Source organism: Aquarana catesbeiana, linkage group LG03 (genome assembly GCF_042186555.1).
Source record: "Aquarana catesbeiana isolate 2022-GZ linkage group LG03, ASM4218655v1, whole genome shotgun sequence".
In the NCBI taxonomy this organism is placed as follows: Eukaryota; Metazoa; Chordata; class Amphibia; order Anura; family Ranidae; genus Aquarana; species Aquarana catesbeiana.
In genome coordinates, this window is record NC_133326.1 from 652,202,397 (window position 1) to 652,230,232 (window position 27,836).

Genomic DNA, 27,836 nt, shown 5'->3' on the forward strand with positions numbered 1-27,836 from the left:
AGCGTGTTCTAACTGTAGGGGGGATGGGCTCACTACAACATGACATATTACTGCTCCCGATGACAGGGAGCAGTAGATCCCTGTCGTGTTGCTAGGCAGAACAGGGAAATGCCTTGTTTACATAGGCATCTCCCCGTTCTGCCTCTCCGTGTCACAATCGCGGGCCACCGGCGAACATCGAGTCCGTGGGCGCGCTCACGCGGCAGGCGCGTACGCACACTTGCGCAGCCGTACCATTGTGCCGACGTACATCGTCATGTGCTGGTCAGAAGCGGTTAATTTATTCATCCTTCACTTTCTGATCCCCAGGAATTTGCCCTTTCTGCAGGCATCACCGGGTGCCGGCTGTAGAAGTATTGCTGTCCGAGGCAGAGTTCATTTTGTATCATTCTGCCTGGCACAGAAGTCGGCACTAAAGAAGAAGCATTTGCTTATGCCGCTCTGCTTCCTCTACCGCAGGCTTCATCCACAACACTGGTGCTCTTAGTTGTGGAATCGACCCGCCACCCCAGAGCAGTAGGTCACGGGCCACGTGTGGTCTCCCTGCTGTAAAGGAAAGATATCTATACTTGCCTATGCTGAGGCTGCTCCAGTCCGGTCACATGATCGGCTTCCAGCGCCAGCTTTAGGGTAGAGGAAGGGACAGCTGACAACGGATGCCCCGTAGTAAGCTTATGAGTGATGTCACTGCCTCTGCAGCCATTCTCTGCGATCTCTCCTCAGCATAGGTAACTGTAGACAACTTTCCTTTGCAGGATAGTTTGAATGGGCTTAGAATGAGAGTGGGACCAGGTTTAACTATTGTTAGGATTTGACTGGACTTCTACTTATGTTTTTTTTAATATGAATGTCTATAATCAGACACATTAAAAGAGCAGAAAGTATTGTCAGCAGTGCATTGCGGGTGCTTGCTGTGATTCATGTTTAAACTGGGCATCTGTAGGTTCTGGGCACATTGTAGGTAATGAATGTGGATCAAACTTACATAAATGTTTATGCTCCATCGTCTAACAAGCACCAGTTTAATGTAGCTAATTTATGTAGCACCCTGGTGTTTAGGCAGGGTTGCTCCTAAATTTACCTGCCAGGTATAGCTGTCTTGGCTATTTGTTGAGGATCAATTGATTTCACTCTAAGTCTGTAATTGCTGCACTTCTCTCTTTTGCCCCTAGGTGGCTGGGTACTTGGTGGCATTAGAAATGAGAAGGGCATTGCAAGGTCAGGTTATGGGTATATGGGGTGGCTCAGCCAATGGGCAGGGGTTTTCTTAAATATCTTGGCCTGCTGGAAAAACCTATATATTTGGGTCAGGTGATCTGTATTCTGTGCCACCTGGACGGCTGTCTGGGTGGACGTGTGTTGTATTGCCCAGGCTGCTAGACCAGAAATGGGGCCTATCCCGGGCATCTGGCTGCTAGGCTGTCTGAGGGTCTATCCAGAAGCAAGAGAGCAGCGCAGGGTTGGGACTGCGGCTTGCAGTCCAACCAAAAGTGCCGGTCGGAGAACCTGTCAGTGGTCGGAGGTAGAGGGGAAGCTGTTGCCACTAAGGGATCAACCACCTTATTACCAGGGACCACAGTGAGTAGCTAAAACAAGTACAGGAGCAATATTCTCACCAACTGGGGAAGGTAAAGAATCGGGAAACTTCAGTGGGAAACAAGTCAGTGACCCAGCCAGTGGAGGTGACACTTGCAGAGCAGCCTTGTGTGTCAAGCCAGGGACCGAGCAGGCCAGCGGGGTGAAGCTTGAGAAGTATCTGGAGTGCCAAGCTAGGGACCCAGCAGAGACGCGGGGGTGACACTTGAGGAAGATACTACAGTGAAGATTTGAGGAGCTTAAGGAATTTAGTGTCAGTGACTCAGTGGGTCTAATCGGAGACCGGGAGCTCAGTGGGCTGAAGAACTACAAGAAGTGATTGTAGTGAAGGTAAAAGAACTGTTGCATTTTGTGTTAGGAACTGTTAAAGACTGTTGCCATAGGAGACAGAATTCCTGCACATGCAGATGTGGTGTCTTGCTGGATGCCTTTACCTGCTTGGCTGTCCTCCTATTAAAGTCTCGGAGTCTGCCAGTTAATCTTGCAACTACCGAAGGGTGTCCTGGCCCTAACCCTCTCTCCCAAAAGTTCTGTTAAGAGAAATAAAAATCTCTTTTGCATTCAAGAAATGTCTCGCTCCCAGTAAATTTTACCTTGCACCCACCATGCATCACAACCCACCATATACAGAAGGATGTTGGCTATCTCTGGCTCTGGAGGTTCTCATTAGACCGAAGGAGGTCTGAAACCTTGCTACATTTACAAGAGAATAACAACATCCTTGAATTTATTATACAGAGCTGTAAGCATTTACCTCCATTGTTAGTGACTGGTGTAGTAAATTGGGCAACAATTTTATTAATCGAGGGAATGGAATAGAATTAACCTGGAAAATAGACATCCGTATTGCAGTATAGAGCGGGTGGTAGCAAACAAACATCTGTAAAGCACTGGTGATAAAGAAAAGTATAACATGTCTAAGAGAACAGTACAATACGTTGAAAAATGTTTCTATGGCAGGTGAGGCTGCAAGAAATGATGGAGAAGCGTCAGAGCGCACAGTCGGAGGTTGACTCTCTGCTCGCGAAAAAAGTGGAGGTAGAGGCACCAGAGAAGGAAGCAAAGGATGCACACAAAAAGGAGTGGGAAGGTAAGGCCAGTACAATCGCTCTGTAAGCTTAGTATTGGTTTACATGTGGGTTTATCTGCATAAATTGACATGTATGTGTGTGTCTTAGAGAGGAGAGAAGCAGAGAAAGCTGCCCTTGAAAAGAAGAAATCACTGGAAGCTTTTACTGAGCTGGATGAGGACTCCGATGGGACGTGAGTGTAGGCTTTTCTGGTATTACATAAAAAGTGGTGTTGCTATTCTTATGGAGATCTTCCTAATCCACGAATCCTCCATTCATGCTGTATTGGAAGAGGTACAATAGAAGGGTTCTCCATCTATTGCTTATTGAGTGCTGTTTTGGGAGAGTAACGTTGTGACAGTACCAGTCCCATTTGGTCTCTCTTTGTTTCCCTGGATTACCTGTTCCCTGAACCAGACAAGTATATCTATGTTATGTGCTTGTACGGGACTATATTTCTGGGTATATTTGCCTGATGTGCCCCGGTCATTCCCTGTGACACTGACATTGGAAATGACATTGTTTTCACTGACCATACAGCACTTTGTTACCCAGATTTAAAGGGTGACTGCTGTCCCATGTTCCTAAGTTACCGGGCAGTCACACTTCTACCAGCCGGGCTTATGGAACTATTATCGGCCACCATTGTTACCATACCCGTCTCCTCTTTACTGTTTGCATTGTGTTTCCAGCATGTAGACTGGGGGCAGGGTGGAAGGGGGGTAACTTCTCCAACAGCCCTACCTGCTGATAAGACTGTCTACTAGGGTTGTCCCGATACCACTTTTTTAGGACCGAGTACAAGTACCGATACTTTTTTTTCAAGTACTCGCCGATACCGATTACTTTTTTTTTTAATGTCACGTGACAGTGTTTTTTTTTTTTTTTTAACAATGCTTTTTTTGGGGGGGGGGGGGGGGGGGGGGTGAACGGTGTGTGTGTGTGTGTGTGTGTGTGTGTGTGTGTTTTGTTTTTTTTGTTTTTTTACTTACAATTTTTATTTTTTACAATAATATTTTTTTTATTCTTTATTGCAATATGTGTTGTTTTTTTTTTTAATCAGCCCTGTTGGGGGACTTTGGTGAGATATCAGGGGTCTTAACAGACCTCTGATATCTCCCCCTTGAGACAGAGAAAGAGACAGAGGATAGAGATTCCCCAGTCCCTTTCTCTGCAGCCTCAGCTGCACTGAGAATGAATGGAGAGAAGACAGCGGCTCCTCTCCATTCATAAACTGACACATCGTAATCACAGGAGATTACAATGTTTCAGTTATGTGAATGGACAGAGTCAGCTGACTCTGTCCATACACAAAGGAAGGAGGAGGAGGACGGCAGAACGGAGGGGGACAGAGAAGGAGAGGGGAACGGAGGGGGAGAACGGAGGGGGACAGAGAACGAGAGGGGAACGGAGGGGACAGCGGAGAGGCACAGCAGAACGGAGGGGACAGCGGAGGGGGACAGAAAAGGGGAGAGGAACGGAGGGGGACAGCGGAGAGGCACAGAGAAGGAAAGAGGAATGGAGGGGGACAGCGGAGAGGCAAAGAGACGGAGAGAGGAACGGAGGGGGGCAGCGGAGGGGGACAGAGGAATGGAGGGGGCATGGAGGAGGATGCAGTGGCAGTCAGCGGTGAGCGATCACCGCTGTATGCCACTAAAGCTGCTGAAAGCCGCTGGGGGAGAATCTTGTAACTCTCCCATGCGCCGATCACAGCTGTCTTCCAGGTATCGGGGGAAGCATCAGGAGCATTTGCCCGAGTACAAGTACTCGGGCAAATGCTCAGTATCGGTATCGGGACACCCCTACTGTCTACTGTTGAAAAGTTTGAATGTACCTGTGTCTCTTGTAACTGGATATACAGTTTACCCCGCCCTGAGTTGTCATGCAAAGAAGGGGTGGATTGTCCCCTTAGTGGAGGGATATGCAATTAGCGGACCTCCAGCTGTTGCAAAACAAGTCCCATCATGCCTCTGGGTGTCATGCTAGTGGCTGTCAGAGTCTTGCTATGCCTCATGGGACTTGTAGTTCTACAACAGCTGGATGTCCACTAATTGCATATCCCTGCCTTAGTGTTTATCTCTTTTTGTGCCTGTGTTTGAATAAACAGTCTTATGTTTTCTTACCACCCTACACTGAGTTACGGTTAGTGACTGGGTGGGATAAGGGATCTTGGATCGTGCTGGTACCGGGCAAGGGAAGATTATAGGGCGGACATACTCCTCTTGAGTACGGGGTCCGTCACAAACGTTATATATTTGTAAGTAAATTTTGCTTTCATTCTACGGTGTATGATTATTAAAGTGGTTCTAAAAGCAGAATGTTTTTTTACCTTAAAGGGACACTAAAGGTTCCCTTTTTTTTTTTTTTTTTCCTTTTAAAATAACAAATATGTTATACTTATCTCCTCTGTGCAGTTGGTTTTGCACAGAGTAGCCCTGATTCTCCTGTTCTGGGGTCCCTCCGGTGCTACTGGCTCCTTCCCGCATCGAGTGACCTGTCAGAGTAGAGCTCTCCTTCAGGGCACCCGTGCGGACGCGCTCATGTGTCCTGCTGCGTTCATAGACACAGACAGCAGTACTCTGCACCGCCCCCAGCATCATTAGATTTGACAGCAGCGGGAGCCAATGGCTGCGCTGCTATCAATCTATCCAATCAAGAGCCGAGACACCGGCCAGAGAGGTTGTGCGCATCTCTGGAGTGGGAACAAAACTGGCTCAGGTGAGTAAAATGGGACTGGTGCACTACAATAGGTTTTTCACTGCAATGCATAGAATGCATTGAGGTGAAAACTGGAGGGTTTACAGCCCCTTTAGTGCATTCTCTGGATTAAGGTAAAAAGAAACCTTTTGCATGCAGCTCCCCTCATGAGCCCCCCCTTATACTTACCTGCATGCCATCTCGATCCAGTGATGTGCATGAGAGCAGCATCTCTCATTGGCTCAGATACAGCATTGGGAGCCATTGGCTCCTGCTGTCAATCACAGCCAGTGAGGAGAGAGCAGGGGCTGGGCCGAACCGTGCTCTGTGTGTCAATGGACAAATGAAGCGGGGCTCAGGACCGAGCACACAAGAGTGCCCCCAGAGCAAGCAGCTTGCTATGGGTGCACTCGGCAGGGGGAAGGGACCCAGAGAAATGGAGGCTCGGGGGTTCTCTGTGCAAAACCATAACGTGTCTGTTATTTAAAAGAAGAAAAAAAAAAAACATTTACAATCCCTTTTAAGAAATGCATAGGTTAATCTGTCCAGGTGTGATGTAATGTATTCTATCTCTCTCACTAGACTGTCTACACAAGAGCTGCTGTCTCACTCAGAGCTTGATTCAGATGGAGACGGTTCCCTGTCTGACCAGGAGGCCCAGGTATAAATAGTCTCTGGTTTCTATCTCCATTCTGTTTTTTTGGGGGGTTTTTTGTTTCTTCCTCCACGAGGCTCTGGAGCTCTGCCTCTGAGGCACTCTGGCTCATATTTGTGACTTATAAATCCTCAGGGCTGCAAACAAACGTGCTGCTATACCTGTGGATGGTTATACAAATAGCTTTTTAGATTTTATTTCAAGTAAACCTGACCATATCATAAAGGAGGTGAACATGCTACAGTGAAGGCACCTAGTAGTGTTTACACTCGCCTTCTTCTTGGCTCTCTCTAATATCTGGTGTACCCTAAATCATGGGCTAGTGTAACATGCCAGCTGACATTTTATGGTATTATAGAGAGCTGGCCCACCTTCTGTAAATTTCTATTGGCAAGTAAGGCTGCCCATCATAGCGAAGGATAATAGGAACATGTGGTAGGGTGTGGATTGGTTCACGACATTTGCAGGAAATATTGAAACTGGCATGTTATAGTAATGTTGGATACAGTGCACCCAAAGCATTATCAGTCGCATGACGGTATGTGCAGGTACCAGTTTCTGCATTGTACTGTTGGGTCTGCTCTGTGCCTTTATGGTACTGGTGCATATAGAAAATGCTAAATGTTTACATCTTACCATCCATGTTGGGGTGAAAACATACACACATGCTCACACACGTCCTTCTGTAATGTACTGCGATGTGTGTATCTGTCTGCCTTAAGTTTCAGAGAGAGTACTGTGCAGGAACTCTGAAATCATAAGCGCAGGTGGCCACAAGAACAATGCACCGTTTACCATCTGAGTTTGACAAATTAAAGGACAAGTTCACATTTCGTAACATGTTACACCCATAGTCAGGGTGTAACATGTTATGAACGGACCAGCCCCCCCTCCACCTAGATATCACAATAAAAAAAAAAAGTGGTTGCATCACTAATTCAAATTAATCTGTAAATGGAAAACCACAAGGCCTTTGCGGTTGTCGGCTTGTAGTTTTTCAATGAACTACCACGGCGCTGTGGTAGTTCATTCTGTCTTCCTGTCAGATTGTATCTACTTGGCTTGCCCGTAAGGGGGGTACGGGTACACAGATACACTGACAATTCTGCATGACACCAGCGATCAGATTAGATTGCTGGTTTCATGCAGATTATGCAATGCTTTAGAGGTTCCAGAAACGAAAAATTAATAACTGCACGCTTTTTTTTTTGTTTTTTGTTTTTTTTTTTTAACCTGCAAAAAAATGTACATTTTATTATTTTTTGTTAAAAGGTGAACTTATCCTTTTAAAGCGGATTTCCAGCCAATTTTTAGAGGTGGCCTTAAATGAAAGAGCCACTTCTCCAGCCCTCGTTTTTGCATATTTAAAAAAAAAAATTTTACTTTCTAACCTACTTTTTTTGGAAGTACTAAGAGTACTTCCGATCCAGCTGGGCCGCAGCCGAGGAAGTCACATCCTCTTCTGTGGTGAGCCCTTCGTTGTCTTCTGGGACATGTGTGGGTCCCAGAAGACAAGCTTGCCTTTCACAAAGTGATGCAGGACTCGCGCAGTCGGAAACCGGCTCCACTGCTGGTTTCTTTTAGTTGGAATGGGGGCGCCTGCACCCGATCAGATGGATGGATCGCCCACGGGGGAGGGGGGGGGCCACATCGTGGGCTCCCTGGACAGGTAAGTGTCCTTATTAAAAGTCAGCAGCTACAGTATTTGCAACTGCTGACTTTAAAAAAAAAAAAAAATTTGGCTGGAACACCGCTTTAAGTTCACAACTGATCCTACTTGTTGTTCTATGGACATGCACCTGCCATACATTGAATGCATGGTGGGGACAAACTATGCAGGACGTACTTTGAACAAATCTATGGAAAGAGTCAACAATGTAGTAAGCATTTGTAAACTGTATATATGGTTTTTGAACAGTTCCTGTTAAATTTTGTCTTTTTTTTCTGGCTGACATCAACACAAATTATGTGCAGTAACCTTTAGCAACCAATCCGATTCCAGTTAGTAACAGGGGTTCATTCTGCCTCTTGGTTGTCTCGTTCTCAGGATCTCCTTTCAGGCTCGCAGTCGGTGGATGTCTCCACTTTCCAAGATTCTATATGGCCCAAGATTAAGGAAAAATACAAATCTAAGGTAAGTGGTGTGATATGAAGATTGATGAAAATGTGCCTGCAAGGGCTTCTGAAATAAGAGGGGCGACAACATGATGAATGCATCTCTATTTGATTGGCTAGTACTTATAGAAAAGATTGATTCATTTGAGCAGCATTCCCTAATCCTTTATGGAACATGCAATACTAAGGGGGTTCATTTATAATGGAGAGCAGATATCGCCATCCACTGTCCATTATGCATAATGGGACTTATTTGATTCATAAAAATAAGGCAGCAGTGTGTAGCCAGTGAAGTCCCATACCGTTCTTAATAGAACAGAAAAAGCTGTGGGATTGGGGGAGACCTGTCAGTCACATGACCGGGCTCTCCTCTCAACTTATTTTTATTTTTTTTATTTTACAGAACTCTCATTTAGTTCTGTTGCGCTCCACTAAAGTCCACAGACTGCAGAGTACACTTTTATACAGTGGGGAAAATAATTATTTGATCCCCTGCAGATTTTGTAAGTTTGCCCACTTACAAAGAAATGAAGGGTCTATCATTTTTATCATAGGTGTATTTTAAATGATAGAGACAGAATATCAACCAAAAATCCAGAATTAACACACGATACAAATATTCTAAATTTAGCTACAGTTCAGTGTGTAAAACAAGTATTTGATCCCCAAGCAAAACATGACTTGGTACTTGGTGGAGAAACCCTTGTTAGCAAGCACAGAGGTAAGACGTTTCTTGTAGTTGGTGACCAGGTCTGCACACATCTCAGGAGGGATTTTGGTCCACACTTCTTTACAGATCTTCTCTAAATCCTTAAGGTTTCTTAGCTGTCGCTTGGCAACTTGAAGTTTCAGCTCCCTCCATAAATTTATTTTGTAGGATTAATGTCTTGAAACTGACTAGGCCACTCCATGACCTTAATGTGCTTCTTATTGAGCCACTCCTTTGTTGCTTTGGCGGTATGTTTTGGTTTATTGTCATGCTGGAAGACCCATCCATGACCCATCTTCAGTTTTCTGGCTGAGGGAAGAAGGTTCTCATTCAAGATTTTACAATACATAGCCCCGTCCATTGGCCCCTCAATGAAGCAAAGTCAGCCTGTACCTTTAGCAGTGAAACGGGCCACAAAGCATAATGTTTCGACCTCCATGCTTGACTGTTGGGATGGTGATTTTTAGGATCAAAGTCAGCATTTTTCTTCCTCCAAACACGGTGAGTTCCCTTCCTCAAGAGGGCATGTGTACAGGCCCGTCTGATGTTGGCCAATGAACATCTAGATCACAGGTGTCAAACTGGCGGCCCGCCAGCTGTTGTGGAACTACAAGTCTCATGAGGCAATGGAAAGCTGACCGTTACAAGCATGACTCCCAAAGGCATAATAGGACATGTAGTTCTGTAGCAGCTGGAGTGCCGCCAGTTTGACACCCCTGATCGATCTAGATTCAGAGGATTGTGAGAAAGTGCTGTGGTCAGATGAGACCAAAATTCAGCTCTTTGGCATTAACTTAAAGCAGAAGTAAACCCATCCATAAAACCGTTTCATTTCTGGCACGTGCCGGAAATGTAACACTCCCAACCAAACTGTCAAACCATCCAATGGCTGGTGTCATAACTGATCACATGTGGAGCATAACGATAGGAGGGTTTACTTACACTTTAACTCACTGTGTTTGGAGGAAGAAAAATGCTGACTATGACCCCAAGAACACCATCCCTACAGTCAAGCACAGAGGTGGAAACTTGATGCTTTGGGGCTGTTTCTCTGCTAAAGGTACAGGCCGACTTTGCCATTCTGAATGGCCATGTATTGAAAAATCTTGGATGAGAACCTTCTTCCCTCAACCAGAACACTGAAGATTGGTCTTCCATCATGACAATGACCCAAAACATACACGGGCAACAAAGGAGTGGTTCAAGAAGAAGCACGTTAAGGTCATGGAGTGCTGATCCCACTTGTACTAGGTGTTGCAGGGACCACGGGGATCTTATGCACCTATAATGGAGGAAGGTAATTGACACACTCAATCCGGTCTTCCCAGTTCGGATCCCAGAAGACCCTAAATAATGCCTGCTGGGTATTTTGGATGGCCTCCAGGTGGAGGATGCCCCCAGACAGGCAATTGCAAGAGCCCTCTTTCAGGCCCGCTTAGTAATATTGAGACACTGGAAATCCACAGAAACGCCCACACTCTGGGAATGGCTTACTTGAATGGGGGACACCCTCAGGTTGGAGAAGTTTATTTACCAACACGGGTAAATTTGACAAATTATGGTCTACGTGGCTAGATGCTCCGGGCTTAGCCCCGGTTGATCCGGTCGATCCGGTCATGGAACGTATACTCTTGTAGTGAAGCGACTATCAAAACTACACAGGAGAGGACTTAGTGTGGGGGATTATGATTTGACCCCAGGTTGACTCCACAACCCGACATTTGTTTTGTACAGGCAAATGAGATGAAAACTACTGTATGTATAAGGCTGTCTCTGGTGTTAACCTACTTACTAATAGTTGCCCTACTTCTGAATTTACTTTGCGCTGACATGTGCATGACCGGTTTCTTTTGTCCAATAAAAACCTTGTTGGAGTTAAAAAATGGAGTGGCCTGGCCAGTCTCCAGACCTTAATTCTATGGAAAATGTATGCAGGGAGCTGAAGGAGACAGCCAAGAAACCTTAAGGATTTAGAGAAGATCTGTAAAGAAGAGAGGACCAAAATCCCTCCTGAGATGAGTGCAAACCTGGTCACCAACTACAAGAAATGTCTTACCTCTGTGCTTGCCAACAAGGGTTTCTCCACCAAGTACCAAGTCATGTTTTGCTTGGGGATCAAATACTTATTTTACTCACTGAATTGCAACTCAATTTATAACATCTGTATCATGTGTGTTTTTTTTTTTTTTTTGATTTTTTTGGTTGATATGCTGTCTCTTTCATTTAAAATACACCTATGATGCAAAGAAATGAAGGGTCTATAATTTTTAAGTGTGCAAACTTACAAAATCTGCAGGGGGTCAAATAATTTCCCCACTGTACATTTCTTCTAAGTGTGTGGTGTGTGTTTTTTTTTTTTTTTTTTTTTTTTTTTTTAGCAATATGGTAGTGTTACAGCCATACCACTGCTTTTTAAATCGGCCCCAATGTCTAAAAAAAAAAAAAAAAAAACAAAAAAAAAAAAAAAAAAAAAAACTTGCCTGTCTTGACAAAAAAAAAAAATCCAGGCTCCTCTCAGGCAACTTGGCACATGATCACTGCAGTGACATTGGTCATTGAGTCTTTGCTGATGGGGAGGTTTACTTTTCAGCCAAAGACTGGCTGGCCTCGAACTTTCTGAAAAGTGTTCACAAGGTGCTTGTTCAGGGCCAGTGACTCAAATGGGAATATTTACTAAAATTGGAGAGTGCAAAATCTGGTGCAGCTCTGCATAGCAACCAATCGACCTCCAGTTTTTATTTTCAAAGCTTAATTGAACAAGCTGAAGTTAGAAACTGGTTACTATGCACAGCCGCACCAGATTCTGAGTGCTCCTGTTTTAGTAAATCTCCCCCCATTGCGTTGAACACATTGGCTTAGCATGACAGCCAGGTAATGTTTTCAGAAGGAGAGATCAGAAATGGCAGCCAACATATTTCTTTCAGTATAAGTTCCTTGAAAGCCCAACTTTAGGCAAAACCTAAGTTTTGTATGAAGTGTAAAAGGGTTAGAACCTCTTGGTTTTAATTGCGGTCTCAGCTATACCCCTTTTTTGTTTTAAGTAAAGCCCTTTTACCATCTCTTAGAGAAGTGAGAATGCACTCATCCAGAAATGCCTCCTGACATAGAGGAGAGAGATAGATAGATGGGTGTCCAGAAAAATGTGGTTTAATTGCTTTAGAAATATTTATTTTCTGTCTGTTTGCTCATTAAGTCTAGGTTCACACTTTTTTTGGAGGCCGCATTTGCGTGGGCACTGCAGCCCATTCAAATGAATGAACTGCTCTGCATGCACCTCTTCAAAAACGTGGCCGCAGGGAAATCACATTGTCTTTTTGACTATACAATTTCCCTGCAGTTGCCGCACCCACAATTGCGCTGTGGGCTGAGATCCGTGGGGGTGCCATTCAGAGTAAATGCCGTCTCCTAAGAGCAGCGCGATTTGGTTGTGAGTGCAGGAACAGATGCGATACTCGCAGCCACGCACATAGGTGTGAGACTAGCGTTTAAAGCACACTTCACATCTAACCTTTTAGACATCTTTGTTACAGAGTGAAGCCCCCTCACCGCCTCCTGTGGAAGAGGGAACAGACTCTCATCCAGAAATTCCCCATGAGGACGATGGGGATGATGATGATGGAGAGGAGGGAGGAGATGATGATGATGACGACGATGATTTGGATGAAGACCATAGGGTAAGCTTAAAGCTGTAGTCCAGGTTTCCTGTCACTTTAAATAGTTTAGGCCAAGGTTGCCCAAATTAACTATTCACATGATTATGATGTTCTGCTGCTGTATCATACTGTATGCAGCATTGTGTTCGGCAGCAGTACTGGCTACTGGAGCAAAAGTGAGTCTGGCTAAGTGCTTTGCATCCATTCATAGGAAGTTTTTTTTTTAATCAATGAAAATACAGAGCTTTCCCTGATTGCCTGAGGTGAATATTGTGGCACCATTTAGCCACTTCACCTCGGCCAGTAAGAAGAAGCATTGTATTCATTGTTAAATACAACACTTCCTGTGGTTGGGAAGCACTAAGAATTACTCAATTTTGTTCCAGCAGTGGATGGGAAAATGCCCTTTGCAGAACACAGGGCCACCATATTGATGCTAATACATTTATGATACAACGCTCGCAACAGACGAATAGCTTGGTAATAGTTTGGATAAACTTGGCCCACAAGAACTATTTAAACTAAAGTAACCGGAAACCTAGACTTTGGCTTTAATTAAAAATTAGTTTAAAAAACTGACAGGCTGGTTGTTCTCGAGTCGATCCATTTAGCCTGGATTGATATAAATTCGGCCAGCCCTGGCTAAACGGGCCAAATTTTGATTCATGTATTTCCATCTTAACCACTTAAAGACCACCCCGTAGCAGTATTACTGCTACAGGGTGGCTCTCCAGCGCAGGACAGATGATCGGTGCAGCGGTGGGGGCAGTTACAAGCACCGATCTTCCTGTATAGCTTTTAATAAAGCAGCTGACAGCTGTTTCTCCTCCTCCCTCCCACGGCATTCAGCTGCTTTATTGAAAAGCTATACAGGGAGATCGGTGCTTGTAACTGCCCCCACTGTCCTCCATGTCCTCCTCGTCTCAGATCTGTCAGGATGGAGAACGGAAGGAGGAGCCTGTAAATATGGCAGTGATCACTGACTGTTAATTAATTACTGAGATATCTTAGTAATGAATTAACAGTCAGTGATCACTGACTCTGTGCATTCAGAAAAAGAAGGAGCCGGTAAATGCCATATTTACAGGCTCCTTCTTCCGTTCTCCATCCTGACAGATCTGGGACGAGGAGGACAGTGGGGGCAGTTACAAGCACCGATCTCCCTGGTATAGCTTTTTTCAATAAAGCAGCTGAATGAATACATTTTATATAGATCGAGAGATATATACATATTTATTTCTCGGACATCACGGGACACAGAGCCACTGTAATTACTGATGGGTTATATAGGTATCACTAGGTATTGGACACTGGTCACACCCTAATCAGGAAGTTCAACCCCCTATATAAACCCTCCCCCTTGCAGGGATACCTCAGTTTTTACGCCAGTGTCTTAGGTGTTGGACGTGCAAAGATGTCCTGTGCTGAGCTCCGAAGGGAATATCCTATACCGGGGCAAGCCAGGCGAACCGGATCCATTCAAAGTGTCTTTTCATGGCCAAATTGGATGGTACCCAGGGCCTCGTGTCCGAAGAAACGAGGTTTTACCTGTAACGCTTCTCTTTTTAGAGAGCTGGACCCCGCAGATCAGAAAATGGCTTTAAACTTCCTAATTTCTGGCGAGGTGCTTTACAGGGCCAGAACTGCAGGATCCCCCTACATGTAGGGGGCCCCAGTCTGACGGTTTTCACAAACGGAGCCCACCGTGAGAGGTGAAGATTGGGTCTGTGTAAACTGAACCCTGCGGCTGGATAAGGTAAGAGGAGATTCCACAGAATTTTAAATTCTAGTGGCTTTCTCCTTTAAGGTAAATGCATGCTATGCCTATTATGACCACCGGGGGCTGCCAAGAGCACAAACCTTCTCATGCTGTATTCTGTCTCAGCGTTCGCTGCACAAAGCTCTTCCGATGGCTCCAGGTAAGATGATGGGGGGTTTTTCTCAGCTGGGATGTTCCCCCCAGGCTGGGGCAGGCGCGGGTATGCTGTAAGGCGGTTTTAAACCGCACTATCACCGCCACTGCCGAAGCCGCCATTGCGATGCAGGGCCCATCACTGCCGGCCTCCTCCTTCTTCCCCCACCCCCAGCCTTCCTTCAGGATTGTCAGAAAGGGCCGGCTCGCGCGGGAAGCGCTCGTTTTTTTGAAAATAAAAAAAACCGAGGGGGGCGGGGCGTCAGCACAGCGTCAGCGTGCTCAAACGCCCTTAGTGCCTGTAAGCATGGCTATTTAAAGCACACTGTACAGGTGCTCTGAGCCTTGGAGGGATACAGAGCTGACAGTCGCATGTAAGGTGGGACACAGGCATTCCCCTAGGCTGCATTTACTGAGAAACACCGGACTGGGCATTTGGTAGCAAGGCTTTTGCCAGACTACATCGCTCAGCAGTCAGTGTTCATTTTTTGATACCTCACACCTTGTTGCATTGCACTATGGGTAGAAGAGGTTCAAGCACCCCAAGAACCAGAGACACTAGGGGATCTCGTTCAGGTTCTGAGGACCCCCTGTGCTACATCCTCCCCTCCTGAGGGACCAGGGGCGGCGGGACAGGGAGAGCCATTGGGGTTAGGGGCTACACCTGCTTCCGGCACTTCAGCTCCTGTGTACATTACACAAGAGGTTTTCTCCTCAACCATTACTGGACTAGAGGGAAGACTAATGGCCGTGATTACATCTTCTCTCAGTGGAAGAAAACGCACTAGGCCTGCCTCTGTTCCCCAAGACCCTCAGACAGAGGAGCTCTGGGATAAAGGAGATGAATCCCTTTCAGAGGATCGGGATGGGACGGATGATTCCTCTTCGGAGGAATCAGGTGGTGAAGGACCCTCTGCGACTTCCCAAGAGGAGAAAGTCTTAGTGTAGATCCTTACTGGATTGGTCCGCTCCACATTTAAGTTGCCCCTACCTGAAACTGCTACAGAATCCTCTTCTGCTTTGGGGTCACTGAAACCTTTCCAAGCAGCACATGCTTTTCCTGTTCATACTTTACTTGAAAAGCTCATTTATTCTGAGTGGGATCACCCAGATAAGCGATTTCTTCCGCCGAAAAAGTTTTCTACACTTTATCCCATGGAAGAAAAATTTATTAAGAGGTGGGGAATGCCAGCCATCGATGCGGCCATTTCCTCAATAAATAGTAGCCTGACTTGTCCTGTAGACAACGTTCAGATGCTCAAGGATCCTGTGGATAAAAAGATGGAAATCTTATTAAAAGATGTTTTTTCCTTAGCAGGATCAGTGGCCAAACCTGCAGTAGCAGCGATTGGTGTCTGTCAATACTTAAGAGACCATGTTAAACAGGTCATCAAAGTATTACCTGAACAGCAGGCCCAGGGGTTTGCTAACCTTCCTGCGGCTTTATGTTATGCTGTTGACGCCATCAGAGATTCTATCGTGCAGACCTCTCGCCTTGCGTTTGGGTTGGTGCATATACGTAGAATCCTATGGTTAAAAAACTGGTCAGCCGAAGCACCATGTAAGAAGCTCCTGGCTGGGTTTCCCTTCCGTGGTGAAAGGTTGTTTGGAGAGGACTTGGATAATTATATCAAGAGAATCTCTTGTGGGAAAAGCACTCTCTTACCTAATAAGAAGAAGAGTAAGCGTCCCTCTTTTAAGCGGCCTCTTTCCCCAGCGCCAGGGGCATCAGTTTCCAGGCAGTCACGACGGTCTCCTCCGTCTGGGGCAAGAAACAAGAGTCAACCCCAGGGACAAAAGAAGTCCTGGGGGAAGAAGTCTTCTAGACAAGACACGAAGACCTCTTTTTGAAGGGGCGCCCCGCTCGCTCGAGTGGGGGGAAAGACTGCTGCAGCTCTCAGGGCCCTGGCAGAAGGACTTCCAGGACAGATGGGTAATCTCCACGGTAACCTTAGGGTACAGACTGGAGTTTCAAGAAATTCCCTCTCCTCGTTTCCTCAGATCCGGTGATCCCAGAGAACCAGAAAAGAAGCAGTCGCTCCTTCTAGCGATAGAGCGACTTTTGTTGCAAGAGGTCATTGTGGGGGTACCCACAAAGGATCAGGGATTGAGGCTCTATTCCAATCCTTTTATGGTCCAAAAACCAAATGGGGATATCAGACCCATTTTGGATTTAAGAGATCTGAATCCATTCCTAAGGATGCAGTCCTTACATTTGGAATCAATTCAGACATTAGTCTCCACCCTGCAGGGAGGAGAATTTTTGACATCAATAGGCGTCAAAGATGCAGGCCTACCTGGGCCCATTTTTCCTGCTCAACTGAAGTGTCTGCAGGCAAAGATCACTGCTCTAAGAGAGCTGATCCTGACAGTCAAGGCCAAGAAGGGTCCTTCTGTCCGCCTTTGTATAAGGCTGCTGGGGAAGATGGTGTCTTCATTCGAAGCAGTTCCCTATGCTCAGTTCCAGTTAGGACTGTTGCAACACAGTATTATGTCGGCCTGGAACATAAAGGTTCAGGCATTAGACTTTCCAGTGCACCTATCGCAGGCGGTAGCTCATACCCAAAGACCTGCAGAAGGGGATATCCTTCCTACCGGTTGCCTGGGATCCTCTTTCAGGCAGGACGGATGCGTTGGTGATTCCGTGGCTTCGGTTCTCACTGATTTATGCATTCCCTCCTATTCTGTTACTGCCACGGCTCCTTCGCAGGCTCAGGCAAGAAGGGAAGTCGGCACTTCTGGTAGCCCCAGTTTGGCCCAGAAGAGCTTGAGAGGCAGAAATAGCAAGGATGGCGGAGGATTCCCGGTGGATCCTACCGGTACGTCCAGACCTGTTATCTCAAGGTCCAGTGTTCCGGCCTGCTTTACAAATGCTAGATTTGACGGGGGGGCTATTGAGACCCACGTTCTGAAAAGTCGTGGGCTCTCAGGTCCTGTCATATCTTCCTTGATCAATGCAAGGAAGCCAGCTTCCAGAATGATTTATCATAGAGTCTGGAAAGCTTATGTATCCTGGTGTGAATCCAGGGGTTGGCATCCCAAGAAATATGTCATAGGTAGAATTCTTGATTTTCTACAATTAGGATTAGAGATGAAGCTGGCCTTGAGTACCATCAAGGGCCAGGTCTCGGCCTTATCAGTATTGTTTTAACGGCCGCTTGCTTCGCATTCTCTGATCCGAAACTTTATGCAGGGGGTGATGCGTCTTAATCCTCCGGTTAAAGCGCCCCTAAACCCCTGGGACTTGAACTTGGTTCTGTCGGTGTTACAGAAACAGCCTTTTGAACCAATACGTCAGATTCCTTTAGTCTTGCTGACGAGGAAACTAATTTTTCTGGTAGCCATCTCTTCTGCTAGAAGAGTATCAGAAATAGCAGCTCTTTCCTGTAAAGAGCCTTACTTGATTATACACAAGGATAGAGTGGTACTGCACCCTCATCCTAGTTTTTTACTGAAGGTGGTTTCAGATTTCATCTAAACCAAGACGTTGTTCTGCCTTCCTTTTTTCCAGATCCCTGTTCTTCGGAAGAAAGGTTACTACATTCTTTGGATGTGGTAAGAGCAGTCAAGACCTATCTGGAAGCAACTGCTCAGATCCGCAAGACAGATGTCTTGTTTGTGCTGCCAGAGGGTCCCAATAGAGGACAGGCAGCGTCAAAAGCTACCATTTCTAAATGGATTCGACAGTTGATTATTCAAGCTTACGGTTTGAAACAGAAAGTTCCTCCGTTTCAGATCAAGGCACATTCCACAAGGGCTATTGGTGCTTCTTGGGCAGTGCATCACCGGGCCTCTATGGCTCAGATCTGCAAGGCCGCAACCTGGTCTTCAGTCCATACAATTACCAGATTCTATCAGGTGGATGTGAGGAGGCATGAGGATATCGCCTTTGGGCGTAGTGTGCTGCAGGCAGCGGTACAGGGTCCTCAGGTCTGATTGCACCCTACTTGGTCGTGGTTCCCCCCCCCCCCCCCCTCAGTTGGCATTGCTCTGGGACATCCCATCAGTAATTACTGTGGCTCTGTGTCCCGTGATGTCCGAGAAAGAAAATAGGATTTTTTTCTAACAGCTTACCTGTAAAATCCTTTTCTTTTGATGGACATCACAGGACACAGAGGTCCCGCCCCTCTTCTAATACACCTATACTGCTTTGCTACAAAACTGAGGTATCCCTGGAAGGGGAGGGATTATATAGGGGGTTGAACTTCCTGATTAGGGTGTGACCAGTGTCCAATACCTAGTGATACCTATATAACCCATCAGTAATTACTGTGGCTCTGTGTCCCGTGATGTCCATCAAAAGAAAAGGATTTTACAGGTAAGCTGTTATAAAAAATCCTATTATATCTATCCCATTGTTTGTAGACGCTATAGCGTTCGGGTAAACCAATCAATACACACTTATTGGGATTTTGTTTGGCAAAAATATGTAGTAGAATACACATTTGCCTACATTCATAAAGAATTTAGATTTGTTTTTGTTTATAGCGCAAAAAATAAACAAGTGATCAAATACGACCAAAAAAAAAAAACTCTATATGCGGGGGGGGGGGGGGGGGGGAGTGACAAATTTTATTTGTGTACAGCGTTGCACGACCGCACATTTGTCAGTTAAAGTAACGCCGTATCGCAAAAAAACGGCCTGGTCATGAAGGGGGGTAAATCTTTTGGAGGTCAAGTAGTTAAGTAACAACTTGGTCACTGTAAGTAATGTAAGCATCCATTTACCCCAATAGAAGTGGGGGATGCATCCCCTGTTTTTGTAGTCTTATTCGCCACTATCCTGTTGCAACTTTTTTTTTTTTTTTCCCTATAAACATGAAATAAGATTGCTAGGGGGCAGCACAGACGGACCCAGAGACCATGTATATGAAGAAAAAGATTACATTTGTGGTTAGGAGTAATATTTTCACCAATATGCTTTTAAAATAAAGCATGACGGCTCCTTTTTGTGGCAAAACAAAGTATTTTATTTTTGTCAGGCACCTCAGAGTCTTGTGATCTAGAGCCAGCGCTAGGAGTTTGGAAATATTTATTCACTAATGTATAAATAATTGGTTGTCTTCGTTACAGGGTCCACCTGGTAAATCTCAGGGGGAGGAGTCTGAGATGCCACCATATGATGACGCAACCCAGCAATTAATAGATGGTGAGCATCTCTTTGAATAATTCCAGTGTATAATCTGTCTATTTCTATCTCCCAAATTACCCATTCTTTTTTTTAATCGCAGCTGCTGAAGTAGTTCGTAATGAGTATGAAAGCGCTTCCAAATCTTTAAGGGAAATTGAAGATACAATCAGGTGAATTTTGGCTTTTCTCTCCATTATGCCTCATGCACACTGGACGTTTTTTTTTAAATGGTTTCTCAGAGCGTCAGACCCTTTTTTTTCCCCTGCCATGTTGGCCTATGTGTCCATGCACACATAGACTTTTAGCAGCGTTTAGTGGCGGTCTTTTAGAGGCAGGAAAAAAAACCCACTGCCAGTGCGTCCAGAAGTAGCAGCGTTTTGGCAGAAAAAATGCTTGACGCCTGTAAAAGTATGTTAACGCGTCTAAACACTTGTTTACACTAGACGCGTTTAGTGCTTAGATGTTAATTTCATTGGCCAGAATAAATAAATATTCTGGCTAAATAAATGAATTAACACCCAAACGCTTGACGCCTGTAAACGTGCGGGAGAAAAGCTTTTGGGAGAGTTTCCAAAACTTCCTGTGTGTATGAGGCCTTAAAGTTAGCACTCAGCTCCTGAGTGTGTTATTACCCCTGTAATATCTTATTACAGTAACCCAGCTCCTGAGTGTCTTATTACCCCTGTAATATCTTATTACAATAACCCAGCTCCTGGATGGCTGAGTTGGCCATGTATTTTTTTTTTTTTTTTTTTTGTGTTTCAATAACTCAGAAGGCAAGCTATTAATCCATTTGATCTTTTAAATTGTATGCAGAAATCTGGAGAAGGAGATTTCACTGGATTTCGGATCCCAGGGAGAATTTTCCTACCTCTATGGACAATGTTATGAGCTTTCAACCCCTGAGTGAGTAGATTTTGGTGCCCATGGAATTTCTAGTGCTGCCTAATTTTATGTATATGCTAATTAATGGAGGACTATAAGGTCATAGCCTGTGTTCAGGATTAATGGAAATATCATTGTGTGTGTAATTCTGACACATCACAAGGCACTTGCCCTATATAGATTATGTTCACCTTCAGCTTAGACCCAGGGGTGGGTAACCTTTTGAGATGTGAAGATCTATCCGAACAACATGGAGGAGATCAAAGATCACCGTGTTCAGAATTTTTCTTTAAGGGACTGTTTACACTATGTGCAGTCACCTGCATTTTTTTCCCCATGGATAAACACAAACTACAGGGGGTCCCCTAGTTACAAACATCCGACTTACAAACGACTCCTACTTACAAACGGAAGGAGACAACAGGAAGTGAGAGTAAATCTACCCCTAGGAAGGGAAATTCACTCCTGTAAGACCTATTATGGGGAAAAGGTACCTCCACTGATGCCTTATCACCAAGGCTTGTTTCCACAACAACCCAAAATTTTCAAAATCCAATTGTCATTGGGACAGAAAGTGAGGTGAAATCTTCTGAACAGGGGCACACACAGCTGTTACAGGGGTGTTAACCCTTCCCTATGCTATCCAAAAAGCTTAAAAATAGTTTTTTTGGCTGGAGCTACACTTAAAAAATGTACCTGTTCCGACTTACAAACAACTTAACTTAAGAACAAACCTACAGTCCCTAACTTGTTTGTAACCTGGGGACCCCCTGTACAATGATAAACAGAAATATATAACGTCCTATGAGCCACCACTATAAATAAAAAAAAAAAACAATGTATCCTCTATGATTCAGCAGCAAGCATTATACATGTCTCATATATTGTGCAAAAATAATTGAATCAAATTATGAACGCTGCGCTATCTGAGATATAAGCATAAATGCTAGTGAATAATGCTCTTCAATAAAGTGCTAATTGTGCTACACATGAAATATAAATATAAATAATGAATGCTATACTAAAGATGTAAAAAATGTGTGTATACATAGATTGCAATAGCAAATAATGCCTGAAATGGTTATAATAATGTGACAAAGTGCATATAGGTGTGATAAGTAACCGTAAAAGTCCACAGGTTCAGGAATAGCAACTAATCCAAAAACTCCAAAAGATTGAATAAAAGTCTGAATAAATAAAACTATAAATAAAAGTGCTCCTGTGCACTGTGCAAAGTTCAAATGGTGTCAAACTACAAGTGCTCCACACTCCATGCGATACAGAAAACGATGTGAAGGTGATCCAATAGAAAGATGCTGTGTTCTCACTCAGGTGCCCCCCCCCCCAGGTATTGAAGGTTCACCTTGAATCTTGTGACCTTGCTAATATGTTTTGTCAATACACGCCTTAGAACCACTCCTGGGTTCAGCAGTAGATCTGAAATGCTGGCTGGGTCACCACTGAGCCTCGGTATTTTAATAGAAAAAGGAGGACTTCATGGTATAGTATGTAAAGACAATTTATTAACACAATAAAAAGATCCCACACAGGGTACTCACAATAGCCAGGCACGTCAGTCCGCCATTCTACAACAAGCGTAAATCAATGAATAAAACCGGCCGATAACGGGACGGTATGCTGATCGTTCCTGGTAGTTCACCTACCACACGTACTGTCCTGTCCCCTTCCGGTGGCTCAGGTGAGTAAAAAAAGATGGGGGGGCTAGGGAGCCGGTCACTGCCAGGTGTTTTTTCACCTTAATGCATAGGATGCATTAAAGTGAGAAAACACAAAGGTTTACGACCCCTTTAAGCTGCAGATGAGCATGATCTGGTATAGGGCGAATTGTTAGACCCTTTTCACATGGGTATTCTGAACATATCTCCTTTAGTTGTAAGCCATAATCATCAAAATTTAAAGAAAAATGCTTTAAATATATCACTCTGTGTGTAATGAATTTATAAATCTTTATAATATACAAGTTTCACTTTTTGAATTAAATTACTGAAATAAATTACATTTTTGATGATATTCAAATTTTTTGAGATGCACCTGTATGTGTACTTCATGCTCTGCTTCTTCTTAGGTACGTTTATCGCCTCTGTCCATTTAACCGTGTAACACAGAAGCCGAAAGCTGGAGGATCAGAGACTAATTTGGGGTGAGTTCCTGCCACCTGATTGGATGCTGTTCATGGTAGCTTTCTACACACTGTTCAATCCCAAATCATTCTGGCTATAGAAGCTGATACTTGCTACTGTGAGACTGCCCCAAACCTGCCAGCAGTAATTCTTCTATACAAAAGTGAAAACAATGAAGGCGTCCAACAGCATGGATATTTGTGTGCGAGTTTTTGAGTAAAAGAGAGAACTTGAAAACCCCCGTGTTGGAGCACATTTCAGACTCAGTAGACCCACAATTCCTACCCTTTTAGGGCCCATTCACACCAGCGGTGTGTTATGCTCCCTATAACGCATGCTGACTGGTGTGATGTTACAAGGCAACGCAGTTTTTTTCATTTTTAAAATTACGCAAAAATAACATTCAGTGCATTGGTGTGAACTGAACTCGTAGGACATAGGCAAATTGCCTTGTCTAGGCACATATGGTGTTAATGAACTCTTGGTCTGCAAAATAAAGCATTTATTTGCTTGAGTGGCTGTAATTGGCTCCTGAGCACCTTCTAGTAAACATGACTTTAAGAACGTGTTTTTATTTTGGCTTCATATTCACAGAATCTGGAACACCTGGGCCGGACCAGAAAATGACAAATTTAGTGCCATGAAGTATGACCAGGGCACAGGCTGTTGGCAAGGTCCCAACCGGTCCACACTGGTGAGTGTCTCTAGAGATGGATGATGCGAGTAACGTGTTGGATTGCTGGCCAATTACACATAGTTTTATCATTGCCTGCTGTGACCAAAGTGCAGGGTATGGCTTCATTACTGGATAATGACACCTAGAAGGTCAAATACACCATCTATCTTATGCTTCTGCACAGCTACGTAACCGCATTGCTGTCACTTTATAAATACAACCACATAGCAGGTTTGTAGTCACCATTAAAAGTGCATCTATCTTGCAGCATTGTAGTCACGGTACACGTACAGCCACTTGGCAGCATTGTAGTCATGGTACACGTACAGCCACTTGGCAGCATTGTAGTCACGGTACACGTACACCCACTTGGCAGCATTGTAGTCACGGTACACGTACAGCCACTTGGCAGCATTGTAGTCACGGTACACGTACAGCCACTTGGCAGCATTGTAGTCACGGTACACGTACAGCCACTTGGCAGCATTGTAGTCACGGTACACGTACAGCCACTTGGCAGCATTGTAGTCACGGTACACGTACAGCCACTTGGCAGCATTGTAGTCATAGTACACGTACTGCCCGTGGCAGCTTTGTAGTTAGAATCCTGGGGAACATATGAGGAGGCATGTGCCCCCCCATAGGAATCCTGATGAGATGTTTGATAAGACTTGCAAATGCTGTCATTCTCCCCCCTGCAGGTGAAATTGCTCTGTGGTAAAGAAACAGTTGTCACATCCACGTCGGAGCCAAGTCGATGTGAATACCTCATGGAGTTCTACACTCCGGCCGCCTGTCAGCAGCCTGCTGAAATCCCCCAACCAGAGGAACATGACGAGCTGTGACCTCATCAGTCCTACAGGTACCTTTCTGTTCTGAGTGGGAGTGTAAGCAGGGAAAAATGTTTTCGGCACAATTCCCACTATAAAAGGGTATATGTTGGTTGTAGTGCATTGCAGTCTGTTGTGTAGTGCATTGGTGTGCCGTTCACAGTCAGACACCCATTCGCACTGCACAGAGCAGTTATAATTCAAAAAATGCATAGTTTAATGGTCCATATTTTCATTTAGGTAAAGTTCCCTGCTATTTTTGGTGTTGCAATGCTTGTAGTTGGCCTTGGTTTAGTGCAGAGTTGGCTAATATATCCTTCATTTTCCCCTCTGTGGATTGCAAGGTAGCAACTGCTGCAAACCTGAGTGAGCTGTTTTCAGAGACTTCAGTGATAATATTGCATCCAGTGTAGATGTCAGATGTCACAATCCGTGATCGTTTTTGTGTTTTTAATAGTAATGCTAATAATAAGAGCTTTGGTAAAAATGTGTGCAAGGCTAAGATTTGGGGGTTCTAATCTTTTCCCTAATTTGTCCAAAACAAAGAAAAAAATGTTTGTCTTGATATAACCAAATTAGGTTGGCTGGTCCTTAAAAACCCTTTCATGACTAAGCCTATTTTTGAAATTTGGTGTTTACAAGTTAAAATCCATATTTTTTGCTAGAAAATTACTTAGAACCCCCAAACATTATATATATTTTTTTAGCAAAGAATCTAGAGAATAAAATGACGATTGTTGCAATATTTTTTATCACACGGTATTTGTGCAGCGGTGTTTTAAACGCAAATTTTTGGAAAAGTGACACTTTCATGAATTTTAAAAAATCCAAACAGTAAAGTTACCCCAATTTTTTTGTATAATGTGAAAGATGATGTTACGCCGAGTAAATAGATACCAAACATGTCACCCTTTATAATTGCACGCACTCGTGGAATGGCGACGAACTACGGTACCTTTGAATTTCCATAGGCGAAGCTTTAAAAAAATTTTACGGTTACCAGGTTTGAGCTACAGAGGAGGTCTAGGGCTAGAATTATTGCTCTCGCTCTGACGATCGCGGCGATACCTCACATGTGTGGTTTGAACACCGTTTACATATGCGGGCGCGACTTCCGTATGCGTTTTCTTCGCTGCGCGAGCTCGCGGGGACAGGGGCACTTTAAAAAATTTTTTTTTTTTTTTTTTATTTAATTTATTTATTTTTGTACTTTATAAATTGTGTTTAAATTTTTTTTTTTTTTTTTTTTTACTTTTATTGCTGTCACAAGCAATGTAAACATCCCTTGTGACAGTAATATGTGGTGACAGGTACTCTTTATGGAGGGATGGGGGGTCTAAAAGACCCCCCATCCCTCCTTTACACTTCAAAGTATTCAGATCGCCGAAAACGGCGATTCTGAATACTGTGTACTTTTTTAAATTCGGCGCCATTGGCAGCCGAGTAAAGGGGAAGTGACGTCATGACGTCGCTTCCGCATTTACAAGAAGAAGGCTGGAACGAAGCCGCTCGCAGCTTCGTTCCAGTCCGCCCCCAGCCGCCGAAGGCAGCGGACCGGACACCGGGCCTCCCGATCGCACGGGAGGCCCGGTAACAGCGGCGGGAGGGGGGGGATGTCCCCTCCCGCTCCTCCGGTATAACAACCGAGCGGCTTTTAGCCGCATCGGTTGTTATATTCGGGTAGCCGATCGCCCGCTGAAAACAACGGTACCGGGATGATGCCTGCAGCTGCGGGCATCATCCCGGTATAACCTCGGAAAGCCGAGGACGCATATATGCGTTCGGTCGGCGGGAAGGGGTTAACTTTTTACTTGGCTCCTAATTTTTTTCACTTCCAAATTATTAAGAAAATGGTAGATTTGGTTAGAAATGTTTTAAAATGCTGCATGAAAAATATTTCCTTTTTCTCGCACAGAGACTGATAGGCCAGGTAACCTTACACGCCGACCTTCACGTAAAACAGAGTCAGCAGTTTTGCCCTTACATGTCCTCTACAATCAAATCAGTTTCTGCATTCTTCTCTTTTACAACAGATGGAGCAAAAAAGACTCCGTGTAATTCTTTCTGGGAACTATGAACGCTGTGACCAGTGGGATGAAGCCCCGTGACCTCTCTTGTGACCTCAGTTTCCCCCCTCCCCCCCTTCGTTCCTGTATACTGCAGTAAAAGTCACCGGCAACCAACAGACACATTCCATCCATCCTGCATTGCTGCTCTCCACACCTCCACGTTGTACATAGTCATGATTTCGGTGTGCGATGTTTCATTCTATTAAATTTAGACACGTTCCCCTCTGGCTGCTGTCGTTTTTCTTTTAAATTTGTAAAAAAAAAAATGCTATTTACGTAGGCTACAATAGACTTGCTCAATATCTAATCAATCGTTATTGATCATCTTGAATTTTTATGTACATCTGTTTTGAGGTGATTGTAGCCGTATTAGTGCAATTGTGACCGAGAAAATTGAGTACTGTCCGTGATACTTTATTTATTTGCACTAACATCATTTTTCATGGATGAGCTTTCGGGGTGTGTCCATGAAAAATGATATGTTAGTGCAAATAAAAAAAAGTAACATATCATTTTTCATGGACACACCCCGAAAGCTCATCCATGAAAAATGATATGTTTGTGCAAATAAAGGATGACGGACAGTACTCCATTTTCTGATATACATCTGTAAAACTACTGTAGCAATTCCCCTTGGCTGGGAAAGGAAAAAGCTCCAGCACAGGGGTGGGCTCATATTATCCCAGGGTGGATCGATGGCCACAGTGGAGAGTTACAATAAGGGAAGGGTACCTGTCACTTTAGTCTTTTCCAGTTATCTACTTGGGCTCACAGGGAGAGAGGGTTAGGGCTTCAGTTACCTCCAGCAACTTGGGTCCAGACTGCCACACTCCCCCCTCCATCCAAGGGAGTACCAGGATTTTCTGAGGGCAGACTCCATCCCACTTCAGCAGGACTGCTTTTCCTGGCTCTCCATCTTGGGTACTGTATGCTTTTCAACCTGGCAAGGTGGCTTGAGGATTTTGTTAGGGCCAAATAGGCTTCTGGCCTAATAAGCACACACAACTGCGAACACCAAGCCACTCAACAATGTTTATACCCCCCTCCAGCTTGCACCACTGACCATAAACCTCCTGGTGGTTGATCAGGGGGGACATTAATATTCATAACCCAGCATTGTTGCAGCGCCCTTGTCTATTGCTGTAAGTACCAGTGACACCTGATAGCAGCCAGGAACAGCAACACTGATCTAAGGGGAGAGCCAAGTGAAAGAATATACATCAACCTGGGTAAATTACCAAAACTAAATTTACTAGTCACCTCTGCCTATGGTAGGGTGGCTACACTGGGCAATTTGAAATGAGCAAATCTATAACAGACAGAAAAAATACATGAGCAGAGGTTACCTTAAGGTGGAGTTCCACCCACTTTTTTAACTCTTTCTTATTCAATCTATTAATGCCAATAATTTACTCATTGATCATTTTTTTTTTTTTTAAAAGACCTTGTTTCTAAGCTGATCAATTTCACTTCCTCCTCCTCCCACCCATGGCTAATAACATAATTTCCCGGCGGCGCACTGTTTTTCCTGGGAGCTTGGTGTCATAATTCCCAGGAGTCAGTGTTTATCGCTGCTCAGCATCGTGAGATTTCAAAAGCGCAGTGATAACGGAAATGGCGCAATACAAGGCATTACCAAACGCCATTTTAAATGTGGGCTAACAGTGCATAGCATCTTCGTTGCGATCACAACGGGG

General features: G+C 44.5%; 1 protein-coding gene across 2 annotated transcripts in view; it reads left to right on the forward strand.

Annotated features, from left to right (window-relative positions):
* The window catches only part of PRKCSH (PRKCSH beta subunit of glucosidase II), a 42,368-nt gene extending 16,002 nt beyond the window's left edge, over positions 1–26,366 (forward strand). The window contains exons 6-17 of one of the 2 annotated variants that reach the window (XM_073622665.1): positions 2,557–2,686; positions 2,775–2,859; positions 5,946–6,024; positions 8,066–8,152; positions 12,373–12,516; positions 19,481–19,556; positions 19,639–19,708; positions 20,355–20,444; positions 22,510–22,584; positions 23,159–23,258; positions 23,942–24,102; positions 25,986–26,366. In XM_073622665.1, coding sequence (XP_073478766.1) covers positions 2,557–2,686; positions 2,775–2,859; positions 5,946–6,024; positions 8,066–8,152; positions 12,373–12,516; positions 19,481–19,556; positions 19,639–19,708; positions 20,355–20,444; positions 22,510–22,584; positions 23,159–23,258; positions 23,942–24,085 — 1,080 coding nt within the window. In that variant the 3' untranslated portion in view covers positions 24,086–24,102; positions 25,986–26,366. The remainder of the gene's footprint in view (positions 1–2,556; positions 2,687–2,774; positions 2,860–5,945; positions 6,025–8,065; positions 8,153–12,372; positions 12,517–19,480; positions 19,557–19,638; positions 19,709–20,354; positions 20,445–22,509; positions 22,585–23,158; positions 23,259–23,941; positions 24,103–25,985) is intronic. The other variant, XM_073622664.1, reaches the window with a different exon arrangement.
* Positions 26,367–27,836: the final 1,470 nt, after the last annotated feature.